The following is a 21525-nucleotide window of genomic DNA, read 5'->3' as shown; positions in this document are numbered from 1 at the left end:
GCTGTAGAAGGGCTCTGTTTACAAAACATTATGTCGTCAAACTATATGAAATACTGTAATCTGGCAGATGGCCTCCAGTCCAAGAGCTGCTCCATATTGAACAAACCAGAACACCAGGGTTTATGGTTTATGGGCCTTGCGGGATTTCTGATTTGCCCTCGTTCAAATGTATTATTAAAAAAAAAAAAAGGATTACAGTAAATGCAGCTTAACCGTTTGCAAAATGGAGTAAAGCCCACGGTTTCGCATTCATGGAAAGTTGATGCATCAGTGGGCATCAGAGCACAGCTGCCTGTCAGGCTTCGGTTCCTCTTGTGGACTCGACTCACTTCATCAGTCGCCTCAGCTGCACGGTTATGAAACAGCGGTTTCCTGCCAGTCGCAGTGGCTCTGAAACGACGCGTTCCGCAGCCGTGCGCCACTGAGTCCGGGTCCCCCGATCCTCCAGGACGAGGGCATCGCTGTCCGCTGGGGCTGATGCAGGTGCCACCCTGCCCTGACAGGAAGCCGATCTGAGACTGGAAGAGGCTCTTAGCGTGCTCATCGCTTCTCGCTGCACGGTCCGCTCCGAGTCCACGTCGCACCGGCCTGTTATTGAACGAAGGAGCCGCAGCCGAACGCATCAACCGGCCGAGCCACACCCCCGCACGCCACGCCAATCCGGCCCACATCCAACAGCACGACAGGACAGGACAGGACATTTCCCCCCGTTCAGATGTTCAGGTTGGGGTTCAACCTGCTTGCCAACACCCAAGGGAGCTCTGGGATGACCCAAAGAGGCTATCTAAACCACGGTCAGTATTTAATTTTCCTATCCCAGCACCACCCCTCCATCTACCCGGTCCTTTTTATGAATTACATGTATTTTGTTATCTATGGACATCTGTGTGATTTATAGATAATATCATATTGCAGTAGAGTATAGTGTTCATTTCCCCTGTTGAAAGTTCTGTTTTTTGAAATGAGGAACCCAAATCACAGTGTCAACGAACCACCAGCAATATTTCTATGGCACTGTCGATTGTTCCTGTTAAGTCATTATCCTTCTCTGTGTGTACATCCATATTCAGACCAGTAAAATAAGTAATACATTTATCGTACGTTTCCTGTATATGTATGTAAGAGCCTATTTATTGACTACATTTTGTACTGCCATTAGTGCATCATATTTAAATACAGTTCAATTGGATTCATCACAATGAAGTGTGGGCAACATGAGTCCCGTGTCAAAGATCTATGAGGAAAAACTCCTTAATCTTAAGAGTTTATCAGTCTTAAATTAAGAGAAAGAGTAGCGAGCAATTCAGTTGTCCCCCACCTCACTTTTAGGAACATAAGTTAGGCTAGTGTACCCATAACATTTATAAATAATTTTCAGCTTTTGGCTTTTTTTTTTATCAGTGGGGGAACCAGGATATAAATATACCTTCTGTATTTTGATGCAATAATGTACAGCATCTAGCTGATTTCTAATGTGAGGTTTTCAAATAGATGGGGATGGCAGTGTAGCAAAATGATAGGGGAGCTTGGAACTTGGAGGTTGTAGGCTTGATTCCAACATGGGGTGCTGTAAATGTGCCCTTGAGCACAGCACATAACCTGAATTATTTCAGTAGATATTCACCTGAATAACTAGATTGTCTTCAAAAAAAAGTGCAGGTTGCTTGGGAAGTCATTGTTTTTCAGTTTCTGAATTTATTATCTATGTAAAATAAGTCCTCAGATTATTTGGAAGTCAGTATCTTCAAAGTGGCTATGACAAAAAAGGGAAATTGTTTTCATTTCTGAGAAAGCAGAAAAACTGACCTTAATTTTAACCCGTCTGGTCTGTCTGCAGTCCATCGCTGCATGCCTGTACTGTGGCACACAGTGTTGTTATGAAATTATCCCAGCTTGACCTACAGAGGCACAGGCCTGGGTAACATGATGTACCGTACAGTGGGCGGAACATAAAGCAAACATGGCAACAAAAAAAAGGTATGCAGTTGCACAATGAGTGGAGCCATTAACGAGTCTTGCTTCATATCATACTGAACAAAATTGCCTGTGAAATTGTGCTGATCTCAGCATGCTTCCATTGGAACATTTGCTTGTTTGTCACCAAATGTTCTAGAATACAGGAGCGGTTCTTTTCAACTTAGGCAGCACTTGGGTACTGAGGGGTGGGTCAGTAAGTCCTTGGAGTGAATGAGGTCCATGAGTTGGGGCGCTTATCATGGTAAAGACTTGTTGGCATTGCTTTCTGCTTATAAGAATGTTCAAAATGTTTTGTAAAAAGAAAGGAAGTCCTCAATGATTCCTTTCTGAACAGTGAGCTTTTTTCAAGCAACCTGATGGTAAGTGTTTTTGTTTTTTTGTTTTGTTTTGAAGAACATGCTCATTTGACATTTCACCCATCCCAGCATGGCATCAGACTGTGTGTGTGTGTGTGTGTGTGGGAGGAGGGAGTCACTTCAGAGCCGATTAGGGTTAGAACAGTTCATGTGCACCACTTAATCCTCTTGTCAGTCTCTTCTTGGTGTCACAGGGTTTGGGAGGAGGTCAGTTGGGTCGCAAAGTTCACAGCTCATTGAGTGGTAGCACCAGGATAGCTTGTTAGGCTTGTTATCTGGCAATGCCACAGCAGGGTCAGCTGAAAGATGTCCCACAGAGCAGAGCTGACACTGCAGAGGCATCTGAAAGAGGCTATTTCTAAGCCCCCTGGCCAGCTTTGAGTACTCTTTGGAGTGGATGGTTATGTGGATTAGTAACCATACACACAACAGATTATCCCTTGAGGTTATTGCACAGTGCTTTGAGTGCTGGATCCAAACAAAAGCAAACAGACGAAAATCCAAAGCAAGGTGATTTTCTGCCTTCCAAGTGTCGACCAAAGGCTCTGGCTGTGGCAAGAAAGGCTTTATTGAAAGGACCACAGTAATTAAAATGACAGTACACTTGTTCGCGGCAAACATACAGGGGAGTTCTTCAAGATGTCACAATAGAGCATTAGTGTCAGATGACTGGCCCTGTAGACTGAAGGGTCTTGAAACCGTGCAGTAGCCTATGTTTATGTGAGAACCATCTGGAGTCACTGTGTTTCAATTAAAGGGAAAACAAATAAAACATATATTATCTCCCTAATCTAGTCCAAATGCTGATGTTGTACAACTGGCCGGTGCTGACAGTGAGATTGCTATAGAAGGAAGGCCAAGGTTCAGTTTTACTGTTTTCAGTCTTTAACTATTATAACTCAATTTTTCACAAAAATCATTAGATTGATCCATGAGGCAACATTCATGTGAAAAACAAATAGAGAATTGCAGGAGACCTGGTCCCAGACATAATACATACATGCTAAATGTCTCAATTTTAATTCGTTTAATAAGAAACATAAAGCAACCCTGGCAAGTAGCTAAGGACAAAGCGTATTGTGGCTCAGTTTGTCCTTAATCTGGCTCCACACTTTCCATCGTACTTTCACCAATGCCTGAAATCAACATAAGAAAAGAATGCTTTGTGCTTTGTGTAAAAGTGGTGGCTTACAAATCTGGGGTCAGCCTATAGGGAGAGGCTCCACACATAGTTAGTGCCCTTAATGGCAGGTTGTTTTGTTGACACCCATTGTGGTAGTGATTTCGGGGGGGCCGGAGGGGGGGTTGTTGGGAAATCAATGGCACCCACACCAGAGCAAGGCCCAGGGTGTAATCGCCAATGGGCCATTCACCCACGGTCACACCTAAGAGGTCAGTGCTCTTATGAGGCCAAAAATATGTGAATTTGTGCATAAGTCAAGACCAGTATGTTGGCTCTATTGTGAAATACACCCTAGAACAGGGGTGTCAAACTCCAGTCCTTTGAGGGCCACTGTGTATGCAGGTATTTGTGGTTTCCTTTCGATCAGCAGCCAGTCAAAGCCTTGAGAACAAGGTGTGTGGACTCTTCAGCCAATCAATGACTTAAATGTATTTTTAAGTCACTGCGGTCCTACAGGACTGGAGTTTGACACCCCATACCCTTTAGTAAGTATTTGGTTGGATTTACTGCATGGATGTTTTATACATGCAATTAACCATGCACCCGAGTTTCTTGTCTTATGGAATGTTTCATTGAGGAGAAATGTTTTATTAATTCAAGTTATGACTTAGTTAAGGGACAGGGATGGATGAGTAAATGAATAGAGACAGTTGAGGGATATTTTCAAATTGAGCTTCACCCATGATATGCTAACCTTTCAGATTGTTTTCTGATGGAAAGAATAAATGTGTAAAAGATTACCCTGGGTTGTTCTCAGTTCCCTTTATTCCCTCTGTTTCTATGTGCCTCATTTTTAACTCTTTTGCTTTACCCTGAGCCAAATGTAAATATATTTTCTACCAAGTCATGTGGTGTGTGTAGAATTTTCACTTGGAGCTCTGTTTTTGTCTCGTCAGAATGAACAGTAAATTCAGAAAATAATCATACAGTCAGTTGTGACTGTCACGCCTTGGATTGTTAAACTGTAACTGTCATGCCTTGGATTGAGTTGCATGTGTTTTTTGAGGCTACTTGGCTTTTTTTCAATAATTAAAATAGATTAAATAAAAATAAAAAAAACAATAGAAATGATTGCTCTCCATGGTTCTCTCTCTATGAATATACTATATATTGATATTTTTACATATGTTTGTATGCAAAAAATATTGAAAATATATACATTAGAGGTAACATACCATCATGCTATCAAACATGGTTAGTTTGTTCTAAGTATTGCAATGGTCTGTAACACCAAACTGAAGGAATGCTGTGTTCAAGCGTTGTTCTCTCGAGCTATCCATACTGCATATTGAAATTATCAACTGGCATATATACCTATGAATATCAAGGAAAGTGTTCACTGGGCATATTACATACTGTAAATATCAAGTCAATGACCCTAACAAGGCTCATTTATAAATATTTATTATATCGAGCAAAATGTTGTCCCTGGGTCCGATTTATGAAAGAATATATCAGGGAACCTCAGTAAAAGCACTTTTTGAAATGTACATGCTGCAGTGCTTCCAAATGCTTCCATATTTCTGACTATAAAAAAACTTTTGTGACTTCTCCCAGATTTAATGCATGCCATTAGACGTGTTTAAAAAAAGAAAATCGTGGAAGAGAGCTTGGCAGGACTGTCTTGTGGTTGGAGGACACCCAAACCGAATCGTGTTTGCAAGCAGGTGATATCTGGGGCTTGCTGATAATCCTTTCATCCGAGTGCAATCCCATGTTCCCACACTGCTGTGAGATGTGCTCCAATTACTGTTGGTGAGGGTGGCAGACAATCTTAGCAAATGAGCCCATAATGGGCCCGAATGAAAGCCTTTCAATGGGACCAAATTGACTTTATTCCTTAATATACTATAAGTAATGTTTTACTGCCATTTGGAAGTCATCTTACAACTAGTAAAGGGCAGGCATAGGATGTAAGTTGCAATAAAAATAAGCTGTTTGATGATGAGGACAGACTCATTTATCCACCGTTTTGTGCATCCAACGTTTTCACTAATCTTGAATATTTGCTTCTACTCCCATTCCTCCCATAAAACAAACCTTTGTTTCTGTTATTTTTCATATGGAGCAGTTTACACTTGTTTGACAGCACACACTTTCCAGCAAAATGTACTGTTATGTGTTTATTTACATTACATTACGCTGCATTACATGCATCGCCTAGCTATAGCCAGGTTCACTGTCAGTTTTATGCAACTGATGTAAGGCCAAATCACAAGGGTGGATGTGCAAACGTTTGACTTAGCATTTGCAACCAGCTTCTTTGCATCCAAGCTGGTGCAACTAGCTCCAGGCAGGAGGCCTGACCTCCATCCCTAAAGGTCGCCTGTAGCCCCAAACACCCTGATGTGAGAGAGACTGGCTGACAGGGGAAAACATCTTTAATTACAGAGCTAACCAAGCTAATCTGATAGGCATCTCCCAGGTAGTTTTCCACAGCTACCTGCAGTGGGGAAAAAAACTGAAATGGCAACCCAACCAGAGGGGAACCGTTATGAGGTGGATGGATCGTGCCGTATAGTCAAACTATAACAGCATGCAGTAATGCACATGCAAAGGGTCAGTCCAATGTAAAAAAAAAAAAAAAAAAAAAAACGCAAATAACCCTGTCTGACGAAAGGCACAGCTTCTGAAAAGCTCATTATAATAAATTTTTCATTTTAATTAATTCATTTTATTACACAACACATTTTCAATGTCAAAACACCTCTGATGTGGTAAATTTTACTCGGCTGGAATACATACAATCTGTCTCGGCCTCCTATAAACTCTGCTAAAACAACAAACCATTTTGCCGTGCATTATGATTGAATGATGCTCTTACCATTCTCCTGGACTCCTAATGATTTTATGGTTTGGTTTTATGCTTGCAGGAAGGGTTCAGAACATTTTGTACCAGTGAGCAGGCCTTTACTGCTGGGGACACTCATTTTGAAGGTTGTCCTGTCAGAAGCAGATCATTCGGCAGATATTAAGATTTGCTTAAAGGACAATCATATTAGCTGGCTTTTTTTTCATAACGGAGTGACCTTTATCTTGTTATGTGCACTGCATTTTATCAAAGGTCATTTGCACATGTTCTTTTTATCTTGAGAAAAGCAAACATATTAATGCACATCAGAGTGCAATCACTTGGCCTGTGAATACGACCACATACCTACTTAAGCATTTTCCCATGCTCTAGGCATGGAATATTAGGGAACCTTCTCTGCGATGTTGTAATTCAGTCTGAATTTTGCCGTCAGACTTCTAAAGTTTATTTTCTCTGCGGCAAGTGTGCTAACGTGTAAGCACTTTGGTCTAGGGATTGCAGTAGAAGCTCTTGTCTGTGTGCAAAGACTGCTGAGGGTTATGCCTTTTAAGGGAAGCACTGTTGTTGTTTCAATGACACCCGCTATTACATTTTAGGCTATTAATGTGAGCCAGACAAATTGCTAGATTTGAAACCTAATGAGGGAAATTTCCAACTAGGTAGACCACTAGGCCAAAAAGCACAGTGACACCTTTCTATGAAACTTTTGCATGAAGGATAATATCGCTACTTGTCTATTTTTGCAGTTCACCAATTGGCAAATTTATTTAATATTTCTGGGTTGACCATCTTCAAAAAATGTCATTTTCTACACAGGGATTTGTAAAATAGTTCTTCGTATCCTAAGGTTCACTTACACACACTGGGACACACTTTCTTCAGAGATTCCAGGTTATTAGGAAATAAAAGCACATCTTCCATCGCTGGGCCCTGGTCCACCAGAGGGCACCCTCATAAGAAAGCCCTTATTGCACAAGAGATTTTTTTTTTTCATGACGCTCTGAATTCCGCATTCCTTGCCTTTCTCCAGCTCCCCCCGGAGGCTGCCAAGCTCTCGTTTTGCAAGCTTTGATTTGCCTGGACTGGCCCACTGCTTCAGCTGCGAAGCTACTATCTGCTTTACTCCCCACCCCTGTTCCAGCAACTTACTACACAAAGGCAAACACAAATACACACCCCCCCCCCCCCCCCCCCCAACCTACTGACATATACACATAAAAGCACATGCACACCTGTGTGAGCTCTCTCTCTCTCACACACACACACACACACACAACACACACAAACGCAGACACCCGTGTGAGCTCTCACACACACACAAACGCAGACACCTGTGTGAGCTCACACACACACACACACACACACACATACACAACCCAGCAAACTCACAGACAGATACAGATGCTTACAGACATGCACAGCCCTGCTGTGAGTCATAGACACACACCCACTACAACAAGTATGCAGCCTCATTCTGAATGCAATGCCCACAATTAAATCTGGTTTCATCCTATCAGCATCTTGATCTCAACAATGCATGTGTGCCATGAGAAACACTGTGAACTTTGTTTTATTATGTCCACACCAGTGATTCCATGTCCTGTTTTATACAGCAGGTGGCCTTAGTTTTTCATCCCTTCTGTGTGAGTTGATCGTCTGAGCAGGCCAATGGGAAAATAAAACACTTTACTGTTCTACTTTATGAATGGGCCACACCCAGCCCATCCTGTGGGATGACAATGCCAATATGGCTAACAAGGCTAATATGTAACACATCTATTACCTTCATAGAATTGAGGTAATAGCCTTCTGAGTTCACATACAGCTTTGAAGAGTACAAACTCATTTAAGAGCATTTCGGACTGAAACTGATGATCTCAATACTACCAAATTGTAGCAATCTAGAGGAGAGACTCCATGGAAAGGAACAACACAAAGGCCCTTTTTAGCTCAACTCTGATGACGAGAAAGAAAAGGTATTTTCAGTATTATTTTATCAAAGGATTTTCAGTGATGACCTCTTTTCAGATTCTGCTGGCTGTCATGAAATTCTTTGACACTACACATCTTGGCATTCAGTCAAGTCAGAGGAATGGAAAAATACTTTGCACAGAAACAATATGCTAATTCAGAATATAGATGGCCCTGTGTACATTCATACTGAAAAAAGCTGACCATAGTTAAAAACTCTACTGTAGTGGGTTTGTCGTTTTTTGATAATGACGTCCTTCAGCTTCATCTTCTTGATGGTAAACCTATTCTCTTGTTTGGCTCTAATGAAGCAACGCTCTCTGCATTATGTGTACTTTCCCATGGCAAGAAACCGGTCACACCGGCCATGCTGGTTTAGCATGGAACTAGCGCTGCCCGCTATCACTAGGGAATGTTGATGCTTCACCGTGACCTTCTATCTCGCAAGAAAACAAATGCTTTCAGGTTTGTTGAGGTTTATGTCCTCTGTAAACCCGTGTCGCCTGAAAATAAACTACAATGACATGAAACACCTGCAGGAAGGCAAACGGGTGTGTGTAACGCAAGTAGCACGGCTGGCGTTTTATCTGACACAGTTCCTTCAGCTTAGTTGCAAATGCATTCTGACTGACTGAAACAGAAGTGCAGATTTATGTAATCACTGTTGTGACTCTGGGGCTCTGGAAGTCTTTTTTTGCACCAGTGGTGCTCTGTTCAGTCGTTCTCTGCTGGGAGTTCTCCACAGGGGTGACGAAGGGTGGCTGGTAGTAAAACAAACAAGGGTGTGTCAGCTTGTCACCTGAGTTCCCGTAATGAGTCACTGGGATTTCAACGCAGTTCAAGAAAACAAAAGAAATACGTATCTTTTTCAGTCACAGAACCTTAGGGGACCCTGGAGTACCAGCATCTACCTTGTTTTTCAAGTTACCCAGCAATTGTGTAATGCTCCCTTAACATTGTTATGGCAACATCAAATGTTGTAGGAACCTGCTGAATTATCAACTTTAATAGCAGGGGGAATTTTCCATTCAGTAACGCCACAAGAAAAAAAAAGTCTGGGAAAGAGCTCCATTTCCTTCTGGGAGGACCTGATCTTCTATATGGTGTAACCTCTGAAATTTGAATTCATCTTAAGGTGATAATGAGATACTGCGACACATTTTCAGAAGACCGTCTGTTCCCACCTCTGGCCCAGTATGAAGCATTCAGGGTCAGCAAGCTGCTGAGCAGGGACAGTAAAAAAACAAAAATGCAGCTCTGTGGCAATGCATGTCCCATCTGCTTTTCATACAAACATCACCAAAGAGGACTAATTGCATGGCTTAAAAAGTTTTCCATTTTAGCTCAGAATCTTTTACCTTGTCCTTCTGTGCTCCCTGGTATCCCACAATGCAAAGCCTCAGCTTTTGAATGGTTGAGCCAGCAAATGTTCATCATTCTGAGCTTCAGAAGAGACTCTGAACCCTGTGTTCCTCTCCAATGTGGGCAATGGATGTTGCCTTTTACCTCTCTGGTTGGAAAAAATACTATTTGCTTATGTTGATTATTTACACATCCAACTCTGTTGTGGTGTTTACCAATAGAAATGGCTGCTTTGCGGTTTCAAAAAGAAGACAGAAGTAATGGTTGTGATGTCCATCTTGTAATTACAGAATTTCTACCTTGTTTACTCAGAGTCCCACAGGCTTTGTGTGCTTCTTTAGGAAATGCTGAAGCATTTCCAGAACTGCCGCCTTATCTGATTAACAGTCAGCCAAAACAGCTGCACAAATTCCACTTGAAGGTGCCATGAAAAATTATTTAAGGTTCACCTTTAAAATAATTCCTTTTCTGTGTTTATAATTACAGTGAGCAGCAGTGTTGAATTGTTATTGGCTGTTCATTTATGTGATAGTATCTTTATAATGAGAAAATCTGTTGCTGATATCATGTGCTTTGGCAAGGCAACAAAGAGTAGAAACTGTGTCAGAAGTAGGCTGGGTAGTTTGTCAGTAATGTAGGGTCTGACATACACCACACTGTTGATCCATCACTCAACAAAATAAAAACAATCATTCCAGTGAGACAGTCATTTAAAAAGCTAATTTGCACTGCTCACAAAAAGACTGGTGGCTTATTCGATAAGAAGTAAATAAATTGTTGAGTGTTTTGTAATTAAAAAATAATTTATCCACGATAACTATGGACTTTTTACCATGTCAGCCGTCTGTATGGCTTTGATTATCATGATGACTGTCTGAAATAATTTATTACACAGAGGAAAATGTGGGCTGCTGCCAAGATCTGGATGTATGTCATAGATATCCAGAAATAAATATCACCTTGCTTCAATATTCCCTTCTGTTTTAAATGTGTGGGCCTTAAACACACATACACACACACACACAAACACACACAAACACAAACAGACACACACACACACACACACACACACACACACAGAGCATTGGAGTGGGTAAGTGGGTCCTTATCTTTTTATTTGTCCATGTGCATTAAATATTTCTAGCAGGTATTTCTTAAAGACGCAGAAAACTGAATGGAAGATTAGCAAAGACTCACAATACAAATAACAGGTTGCATTTAAGGCTGCACAAACAGACAGGCATTTCGTACTTCAGAGGCATGTGCAATTCCATAAAAGCTGTCACACAGTGGATGAATGACAAAAAAAAATAGATTTCTGAGGACATATGTAGTTCACATTCTGTTCTTTCAGATAAGAACCCTCAGTAACATACCAGTGTGTCAGCCAAGGACATGATTCCTGTTTTTCAGGAAACTATTTATCTGCACTTGTTGGACCTTTATCTGAAGCTACACGATATGGCCAAAAGTATCTGGACACCCCTTGGTCTGGGGCTGTTTTTTTATGGTTTGAGCTTGGCCCCTTAGTTCCAGTGAAGGCAAATCTTAATGCTACAGCATACAATAACATTCGAGTTGATTCTGTGCTTCCTGAACAGTTTGGGGAAGAGCATTTCCTGTTTCAGCATGACAATGCCCCCAGGGATACGGCGAGGTCCATATAGAAATAGTATTGTCGAGAATGATGTGGAAGAACTTGACTGGCTAGCACAGAGCCCTGAACTCAACCCCATCCAACACCTTTGGGATCAATTAGAAAGTCAACTGCAAGCCAGGTCTAAATGCCCAATCAGTGCCCGACCTCACTCATGCGCTTCTGGCTGAATGGAAGAAAATCCTTTATACTAGCAAAGATCTAATACAAAGCCTTCCCAGAAGAGTGGAGGCTGTTATAGCAGCAAAGCGCAGACTAGCTCCATATTAATGCTCATAATTTTGGATGAGATGTTGGATGTCAGGTGTGCACATACCGTTGGTCATGTAATGTATGTATCATTATAGCAAAAAGCCTTCATTACATATTAAAGTGAACAACTGGAGCACTTGGTTTTAGAACTTGGTCAGGGTTCTATGCAGGCTAGTCAAGTTCTTCCACTTTGTGCACGGAGGCAATGTCATGCTGAAACAGGAAAGAGCCTTCCCCAAGCTGCTGCCATGAAGTTGAAAGCACACAATTCTCTAAAATGTCATTGAATGCTGGAGCATTAAGATTCCCTTCACTGGAAGTAAGGGGCCTTGCCCAAACCAAGAAAAACAGCCCGAGACCATTATTCCTCATCCACCAAACTTTAAAGTTGGTACTGTGCATTTGGGCAGGTAGCATTCACCTGGCATTCACCATACCCAGATTCGTCTCAGACTGCCAGATAGTGATGGGTGATTCATTACTCAAGAGAATGCGTTCCCACTTCTCCTATTGCGGTGTGCTTTACATCATTTCAGTCGATGCTTGGCATAGCGCATGGTGATCTTTGGCTTGTGTGTGGCTGCTCGGCCATGTCTGAAACTTGGTAGTGAGTGTTGCAACCAAGGACATATAATTTTTATGCACTATGCACTTCAGCACTCGGCGGTCCCGTTCTGTGAGCTTGTGGCCTACTGCTATGTGGCTGAGCTGTTGCTCCTAGACGTTTCCACTTCACAAGAACAGCACTTACAGTTGATCAGGGCACCTCTAGCAGGGCAGAAATTTGACAAACTGACTTGTTGGAAAGGTGGCATCCTATGATGGTGCCACGTTGAAAGTCACTGAGCTCTTCAGTATGACCCATTCTATGCCAATGTTTGTCTATGGAGATTGCATGGCTGTATGCTTGATTTTATGCACCTGTTAGCAATGTTGTGGCTGAAGTAGCCAAACCCACTAAATATAAGGGGTGTCCACATACTTATATAAATATATTTTGTTTAAAAAATAATAATAATAATTTTATAACCCTAATATCTACAACTGAAAATAACTACTTTCCTCTGTGGCAATGACGGACTGCTATATATGTAGCAGCCAGAGGGGCAGTGTGTCCTTCACCCAAAACAATTGCTACTTTATCAGTTACCAATTGTGTTAAATTTTGAAACTGCTGTTTGTCGGTTTGTATTCATCTGCAACAGTGTAGGAGGAAGTGTCTCAAGCTCACCTGTTTCACAGTGATCACATGACCTTTCTTTTTTGGAACGCCAGGTTCGTCTGTGTTGCACCGTTTCAATGGTGAGGCTTCAGCCAGAGCAGTTCTGATCTACAGCTTGTTGTAGTTACTGTTGTTGTTTGTACATTTATGGCTTTCTGGATTAGCTGACTGACAGCTACATTGGGGGGAATTTGTTTCATGTTTCTTCAAATTAATCCCGTTTCAATGCTATGCCGTCTTTTGTGTTAATTAGCAAAGGAAAACAGACTACATTATAATTGGCAGTAATGCACAATCAATTATTTTAGTCAGATTCTTAAAGGTATTTTTGTTTTATTTTCTGTCTTTCTTTCCGTCTCCCCCTATTTTGTCGTGCTCTGAAGAACAAGGAAACCACATTTCTATGTCACACCAGATCCACCCCACAGTTCCCCACAGCCACATGCCCACGCGCTCTGCCATTTGCACCACAAGCAATTTTCCCCCCCTGCCCACAAGCAAACTTTCTGACAGGGTTGGGGACAATGCCAAATCACACCATGTGCAAAGGGTCCCAGTGTATGCTTTATGGTATGAGTCATTCTGGGGGAAGAAGGGGGGGCGGGGGGGGGGGGGGGGTACTGGCTGTCCTTCAGCAGGTCAGGGGCCCACGGTGGAAACAACATCAACCCCATCCCGCTTCCGGCCCAGCGCACAACCCTCGGCCACTTCCTGTCAATCTGTCTGAGCTCCGCATCGCTCCGAGATTAAGTCGCTATTTAAACTGTCACCTGGAAGGCAGTCCTACATGTGGTTCACATTTAACTGGCCCACGATGCACAACAATAATCAAATGCATGCGATTGCTCAAGCATGGGAAACTGTATTCATGCTGCCCCAGTGCAAACAGGCTTATCCACACGTAGCTTTGTTGAGCCTATAGCCTGTAAATGTCTGTTTGCAGAGACTAACGTATATATTTATATAGAGACGTGTATAGTACTTTGCTCTGGCCTTCACTGAACCCTCTCATATCAGTGTTCAAGTTTGCAGTTCCCTCAGGACATGACCAAAGTATCACATTATAATACTTAACGTGCTCTATGCTGTTGGTTCCCAAACGTGTATTGCTTTACACAATTTTAGCCCAAACTTAGTTTTTTTGTTTTTGTACTGAAGATACCAAAAAGATTTTCCTTGCTAGTCAGGAATGAAGATTCATTAACCTCATTAACAGAATCTACAGTTGAACTTAAAACGAACTTGTTTATCTAAAGAAAAAGAAAATAAGGTTTGTTGTACATCTTCAATCAAAAGATATCGCTTTAACAATGTTTGAGGTATCTGCCTTGCGGAGCCTTCTGTTTCCTTTACACAATTTTAGAAATGTTATTCTGACATTGTGCAATGGTACACCAATCCAAGCACCATTTTTTGTTTTTGTTTTTCTTAAGTTCTCAAAGCCCACTTGTAATTGTAGGCCCATTCCATTGATGTAACATCCCCCATTGAAATAGGCAGGGAATATTCTGTTGAATGATACCTTCTCTCCCACCCTGGGAAATTCTGTGGCCCTTTATGCATGGGATTGGAGGGCTCCCTGGTATGTTCTTTGTTCATATCCATACCATGTATATGGAAGTACAGCGACAATACTGGCCTTTTTAATAATATGAATGTACATAATGGTTCACAAACTAAAGCATTGGCAAAAGCAAATAAATAAATACATGAATAAATAAATATTTAATAAATAATTCCACATCAGATGTATCCCAGGCCAGCCCAGGAGCATAGTTCCCCATTTCAGGAACCACTGTATCTTATATGTTTATTAGTATTATAATTTATTTTTTGTATCTTTGTGATACTCCCGTGTGATGGCTGTAGTGTTATTTTGCCACGAGTTCACTGTTTGGTACACTGGCAACAGTTTCACAGAGGACTGACGCAAAAGCAAGAGGGGTGATAAAGGAGTAGAGAACTGAACCATGAAGTCAACGTTAGGTGGTCACACGGTCATGTTTCTAATGCCAAATTGTATTGCTTTGTACTGCCATATCTTAATTTTTTACCTCTTATGCATGTTCAAATTCTGACATAAACCTTTAGAGTTGTAAATCTAATTGAAATACATGCTACAGCAGGTCAGGGATTTCAATTAGGTTATACTTTTTCAATCAAATCAAAAGTAATCGGAGAGGTATTACACATGTTGGGTTTTTATTAACAACCATTATTGATCATACCCAAAATGTGTAATATCCATAGAGACTCAGATTTCTTTTGATTTTATAGAGAAAATATTCTAAAAGATTGCAAACATTCTAGAGGATTCTATAGGATATCACAGCATGGCTGTCCTGAGAAGGCAAACATTTAGAAGGGTGAGAATGATCTATGATCTTTAGGCATCCTCACATCAGTAAGCTTGCAGCTATGGTCTGGAAAGCACCAGTGTGACTGTCTGTTTACTTCAATGATGCTACATAACCACCCACAACACCAACAAGCACTGGGTGCCCATGATTGTTTGACCTTAATATCGCCTACAAGGGGCTTGCAAAAAAAATTAATTAACAAAACCATTCTGCCTGTTACACACATTTTCTTTCCAAGGCTTTTGTTTTCAAAGTGCCGATATGACCTTTGACCCTAGTCAACACGTATGGGCCTGTTGCCCCAGCCATGTTTAGAGAGTAGGGCATGTGGGGCTCTCACTATTCAAAGTCGGAGGGTTCAAGTGTGTTGGAAGGAGAGGTCGGGGCCCAGTTGAACTGTCAACCCATGGCGTGAAATTTACTTTGACAAGACCTGAGGGTGAGAAAGCATGAGTCATTTATTCACCTATAGTCAGACTCCTCCACATTTTCCACACAGGGGATGTATGTTATTTTAGTGTAGGTTATTATACCAACCAGAAACCACACAAAGTAGAGAATAGTTCCAGTCTAATGACAGGACAAAATCCAAGAGTTGAAAGCAATTGTTTTTGTTGTAGTGGAGTGAGGAAAAGAACATGAGGAAGGAGACTTCCTCAATAAAGTTTTACTTTATAGCTTTACTGTGTTATTACCCGGAGAGTAGTGGGTGGGGGAGGGGGTAGCAGGTTGGCATGGTCCTTTCAAACACGATAAATAAAATATGAAAATGGCTTTTATATCCTACTCCCTACAAAACCACACAAAAGAATTTTCATCAAGATTCTGGTTTTGAGAACTGCAGAAACCTTTTCCACAAAATATTTGCCTTTCAGGCAAATGTAGCTTAAATACTTTCTATGCCAGTCCGGCGGGCGGGCATGGTATTAGCACAGTGGGTGACCTCAACGTGGTTAATTTTTTCACTGGTTTACCAGGATATCCCATTTGGAATTACTGTCACTGGACTGATGGAATATTAACGCCGTGGCACCTAACTGCTTTCTGCTTTCATACATCTGTCGAAAATATGCCTGTAGAATGGCTCGGTAATCTGAGAGCTTCACCTTGAAAAAGTTGGAAAGCAGAATACACGCTTTTATTCTTAAGGATAAGAAGAGCCAGGCCTTGAACACATGACCTTGCGTACTACTTCCAGGGCCTTTCCTGACACCCCGTCCACTGCGGTCTAAAATGACTCTCAGAAACTGCTTTTCCACAGTCAAGGCTGCCAGTCGAATAGTATAAAATATGTAAAGGAAAAAAACGTATAGAAAAACATCCAAAGCATGGAAAATAAGGGAATGGGGTAAACTGAGTGTTCTTGGCTCATAGATGTAGTGGAACAAATGTCTGAAACCATTTGTTTTTCTTTAACACACACAGGGTGGTACTTCTCCCAGCTAAATGCTAATCGGAGCCCTAATATTCTATGGAAATTAAATGGAAAACAATCTACTCTACCATCCCTTTACATTTTCTGTCATTTAGATTGCTCTGGCATTCATTTATACTATGAGGCCAATGCACTACAGATAAAATGCCAAATCGCTGATTCTATAATTTGTCTGACATCACAACAATATCTCACACAAATTGACTGATGCAAGTCAATCCAGGCCATGGTATCTATATGTACTCTTTAAATAAAACACACACACACACACACACACACACAACCATATAGGATCAGACTATGTTAACAAAAGCGCAAACTCTAGAGCTGTAGGTTATGTGAGAGCTTCTTGGTTAACTCACAGATGGGTTGTATGGTGTTAAAGAGGAAAACGCACCAGGATATGACTCAAATGCAGTTATCTCACATCTGATATAGGACTTCATAAATGCAGCCTGTGACATTTATTTACAGAGATCAGGGACCATGAGTCATGTATCTCTTTGTTGTTCCTGAGATGAAGCCTGCATCTTAGATTTGTAAGAATCCCACTATGAAATTAACACAAATGATCAACCCTTTACTGTCATGTTTTTGGTTAACATTTTGTCCTATCTACCTTCCTTTCTTCAAAGTTAATACTCCATTCCTCTTTTCAGATTTTACACTCTTTATAACCAACATCCTGAAAGAAATTACATTTCATTGGACAAACTCTGATTTCTGTGATCCCTCATATTTAAATACAGCACCAAACAAAGTCTCTGTGCATTATTTTAATATGGCCGCAAAGGGCTGAAAAGATAAGTCCAACTACATCACACGAGGGCATTAGGATAAATAGGCATTAGGAATTAGGGCAAGGCTTTCTCAGTTTTACTTCTCTTAGCCAACACGTGTGTAATTGAGGGAATTTTCATCTGTCACTGAAACTAGGCCAGCTGACCAAAGGCTATGTGGGAGCATGGTCATTCACCACAGCTACAGGAACAGAATTTGCAATTTTGCCTCTCTCTCTCTCTCTCACTCTCTCCCTCTCTCTGTCTTTCATATACACACAGGAAGTGTGGTGATTCGAGAGTTCTCATGAGTGAAGGCAAAGGCCTAAGCGGTGCATGTGACTGCAGAAAAGACCTTCATCCTCCTTAACGGCACTGGAAATCTTTTTCTTTCTTTTTTTTCGACTGAAGAGACCCCCACATAGATGCTCATACCGCATTCCTCCGCAGCATTGCGCTTCTCTTGCATCATGCTTTTTAAAATCTCGCCACTGCAAAAAATCGCACTAGCATCCTTTAAAGGACGACATGAAGAAGAAAGCTCGATGTAAGATCTGAGATAAACGTGCGTTTAGTATGCGAGAGCGGCCCCCAGTTAGGAAATCCGCCATCTCTGGAACTTGTCACTTCGTGACCCGCCGTCACAGTGTCCGCTCTGTTCCTTCTTCTTTCTGAAGTAAATGAAAATGTTCTCGTCTACAAGAGAGGCGTTTTGTCTGGATTTGAAAGACTTTAAACATGAGCGGGGCCTTGTTGCACAATGTTATGACTTTAGCAAAGAAAAAAAGGGGAAGGTAGCGGACACAACACCTGCACTTTCCCTCTCACTTCGCCTGTCCAGCTGACAATGAGAAGCTTGCAGTGAGAGACAACAGGAAGCAAAACCTCATGAAACCAAAACCCCAAGCTCTCGCATTATGCTCAGGCCCAGTTAAGCTGCCATTTATAGCAATGTCTTTTGCATAAGCTGCTTCCCTGGTGTTTGACAGAATAATTCTAGAAAGGCATTTCAAAAAAAATGTCAATGGGACTGGTCTCTCCAAACTGGAATTTATGCTCTTAGTATACCTGAGTTTACAGACTTTACCTCAGTTTAGACTACCCTTCCACAGCAGAACCGGATACAGACTGGCTCACCTCACCCTTTTCCTGCAGAGAACTGCAACCAGCCCAGGATACCTGCACCCCTTATCCCTGAAAAAACTGATCAGGCTGGCTTCCTTGGGTCAGGTTCCATGGCACTTTCCATGAGCCATTTCAGTGTGATGACCCATCTCAGCTCAACCCTCTAACTCCACCCTTGATGGCTCTCTTATAAACAAGCTGCAGACAGAGCTAGGGAGGATCAGCCTCATCACACCCATCAGCATAAAAAAAATATAAACAGAGATCACCTCACAACAGATCACTACAAACTGTGTGACGTACAGAGGAAGACAAAAGCAATAATGGAGGCCCTTTTTTAAAGGAAACCCTCAGCTTTTGTCTTCAACCATAGTCTAGGCCATCATCTCAATCTGGGCATATATGATTGTCTTCAACATAATGCCTGGTACCTATGGCTCTTCTTGTGGGTAGAACAGTGTCCAGCTTTCTGTGCTGTAGCAGGCTTTGGCTACAGCCTTTGCTAGCCTAGCTCCATCTCCAATGGGTAGTACATTTAAACTAATTGCTCCTGAGTCTAATATTATTGGAAACCACAACAGTGGTGCATGCTGTGCTATTTTTATAGCCATTAATATGCCTGTGTGTAGCTCTTATCAATGCACTGCCCTCGGCTGGAACTTGTGATTCTCCTGAGCCATCTTTGCTTCTCAGAAACTAATGTGATCTGACGATCAGACAGAAGAATATTTATTTTGAACTATTGACTGGCTGAGAGGCACGAGTTGAATACATTGATATTTATCATTAGCGAAACGGATATAGTGAAGGACATGGCGGCAACCACTGTGTGTTGTCCATGGGTGCCTGCCATGGGATCACAGAGAGAAATGGGACAATGAGCTTGCATGCGCAGTTGGTAGATAATGATCCTGGTATTGATGACATGTAATTTTTTCCTCATCCTATTTTAACTGGGTCATTTATTTTTGTTAAGAACGTGTTTGCCAAAGCTCTGTAGTAATTATCTTGCGCTTGTGTGATTCAACACAGCTGGAGAGCACGAGAAATTACACATTTTCTCCAAATTTGTGGATGGTTTATGGACCTTCATTATGCATAACGAAGTCAAAGGCACTTAAACAAACCCTCGAGAGGATAAAGTAGTCGCTGCTTCGTTTGTCGTGCGATGTGTTTATTTAGCATTGCTGAATAAGACGTTCTTTATAGCGCACACATAAGAATGACGCTTTTTTTTTCTCCACACGTTTTTTAAACCCCTTTTTAGATTTATATTGTACAGACAATGTTGCACCCAACATGTGCTCAAGTCAAAGAAGTCCTTGTTATAAACTTGGTATTAGCATGCTAAGACAGACAGGGGGAAAGCCTACCTTTAGAGACGGTGTATGGATCTGCAATCAAAGTGAGTGAAGTGAGAAAGCAGTACAGTTCACCAAAAATTGTTTGAGTCATTGCTAGTTTAGCGAAGAGTGTGCTCAATTGTGCATGCGTAATACGCACCAAAAGAAAATAATGAAAAAGTGGTACAGTTCAAATTGCTTCCTGTTTAAATAACTCAATTTTTCAGGTTTTCTGCACTTAGAAAATGAAAACGCAATAAAGTTCACGTAACTTAATTTTTGTCTGTTTACATTACTCAGTTTTTTTTCTACTATTTTCTACACTCAGAAAACAGATGCATGTCATACAGTGGTTGCATGCAATACTATTAAGTATGTGCGACTTTAACTGATTAATGTCCATAATTTTACTAAATCCAATGATTCATTTTTTGTGTGATTTTTTTTTTCTGTTTACATGACTCAATTTTGTAGATTTCCTAGAACAGGCATTAAATTATAAAACCATTTTCCTTGCGTAGCAGTGGCACAACCACATTAACAATATAATTAAAGTACATTACCATTTCTAAACCCATGCTTTGATTATAATAAATGATTGTTGTAATATGACAGTGTATCATTTTAAACATAAAAGCAAACTTCAAAACAACGCTTTAAAAAGATAGCGAGGTTTGCTTTTTTACAAACCTACTTTTTTGTTGTTTGCAAACAAGTACTTCTTTTATTGAAACTTCTGTATAAAAGCATTCTGAAAAGATAGGCCTACCTGCAGTATAAAAATCTAGATATGTGGGTCATTATTTGACGTTTTCTATAAGGAGTGGGCGTGTTTCATGCATCTAACCAGCTCAGAGCATTTCATGTGGCTTGCGCATTTGATCACTACAAAAATTTCACAGGGGTTGCATGCTCCGCGCTCTTGTCACGGCTCGATTTGTGGGTGGGATTGACCCCGCTCCACCAACGCGGAAAACACCTGTGCGTTCCTCACAGAATGGCCCCCACTGCTCAGCTACAGTACCTCTGTATTACAAGAGAATCTCCCCCCACACAAGGCAAAGCGAAGCAGAAACTAGGCAGCCAATTACGGAAAGTTTTCTCCTCGTCACAACTAATCACTACCTAGGGCTGAGGAAGAGGACGAGGTTTGGTTTAGAAACGGGGTGAAGCAGAGTGGTGAGCAGGAAGGAGAGGAAGTAGAAGGAAGATTTGAGAGGGAGGGAGTCCTTTGAAGTGTGTTTCTGAAGTTTGTTTGTTTGGTTGTTGTGTTGCGAATATAAGCATATTTAAATGATGAGAAAGAGGCACCTCAGTTTGCCACATTCATATTAATAATGATGAACTCGACTTTGATCTGCTGTGGGTGATCAAAGATTTACAGGAACCTAAGCTTTGATTGTTAGCCTAGCATATAACATTACAAAATACTGAGTACAATGGAATATGTAATATTCGACAAACCCTGGCTTACAACCCTGTGTCTTAGCATGTCTGCATGTGTGTCGGGGCTATGGAATGTAGAGCTTTATATCTTAACATCCAGGCAGCAGAGACACTCCACAAATAAAGACTCCAGTGTCACCTGACTGGACGCCAACACGGACACCAAGCGCAGAGCAGTCTGGGTGAAACCTGGCTCCAGAGGACAGAGTGCGTCATGGTCTAGTGATGGATTGCATTTCTATAGT

General features: G+C 41.4%; 1 protein-coding gene across 1 annotated transcript in view; it reads left to right on the top strand.

Moving 5' to 3' along the window:
* The first annotated feature begins 399 nt into the window (after positions 1-399).
* Positions 400-21525, top strand: part of LOC118229680 (B-cell lymphoma 6 protein-like) — a 37647-nt gene continuing 16521 nt past the window's right edge. Inside the window, exon 1 of the mRNA XM_035421879.1 lies at positions 400-794. Within this exon, the coding sequence (XP_035277770.1) occupies positions 716-794 (79 nt within the window). The 5' untranslated portion in view covers positions 400-715. The remainder of the gene's footprint in view (positions 795-21525) is intronic.

The sequence above is a fragment of the Anguilla anguilla genome, chromosome 6 (genome assembly GCF_013347855.1).
Source record: "Anguilla anguilla isolate fAngAng1 chromosome 6, fAngAng1.pri, whole genome shotgun sequence".
Lineage (NCBI taxonomy): Eukaryota > Metazoa > Chordata > Actinopteri > Anguilliformes > Anguillidae > Anguilla > Anguilla anguilla.
This window is presented reverse-complemented; position numbering and strand designations above follow the sequence as displayed.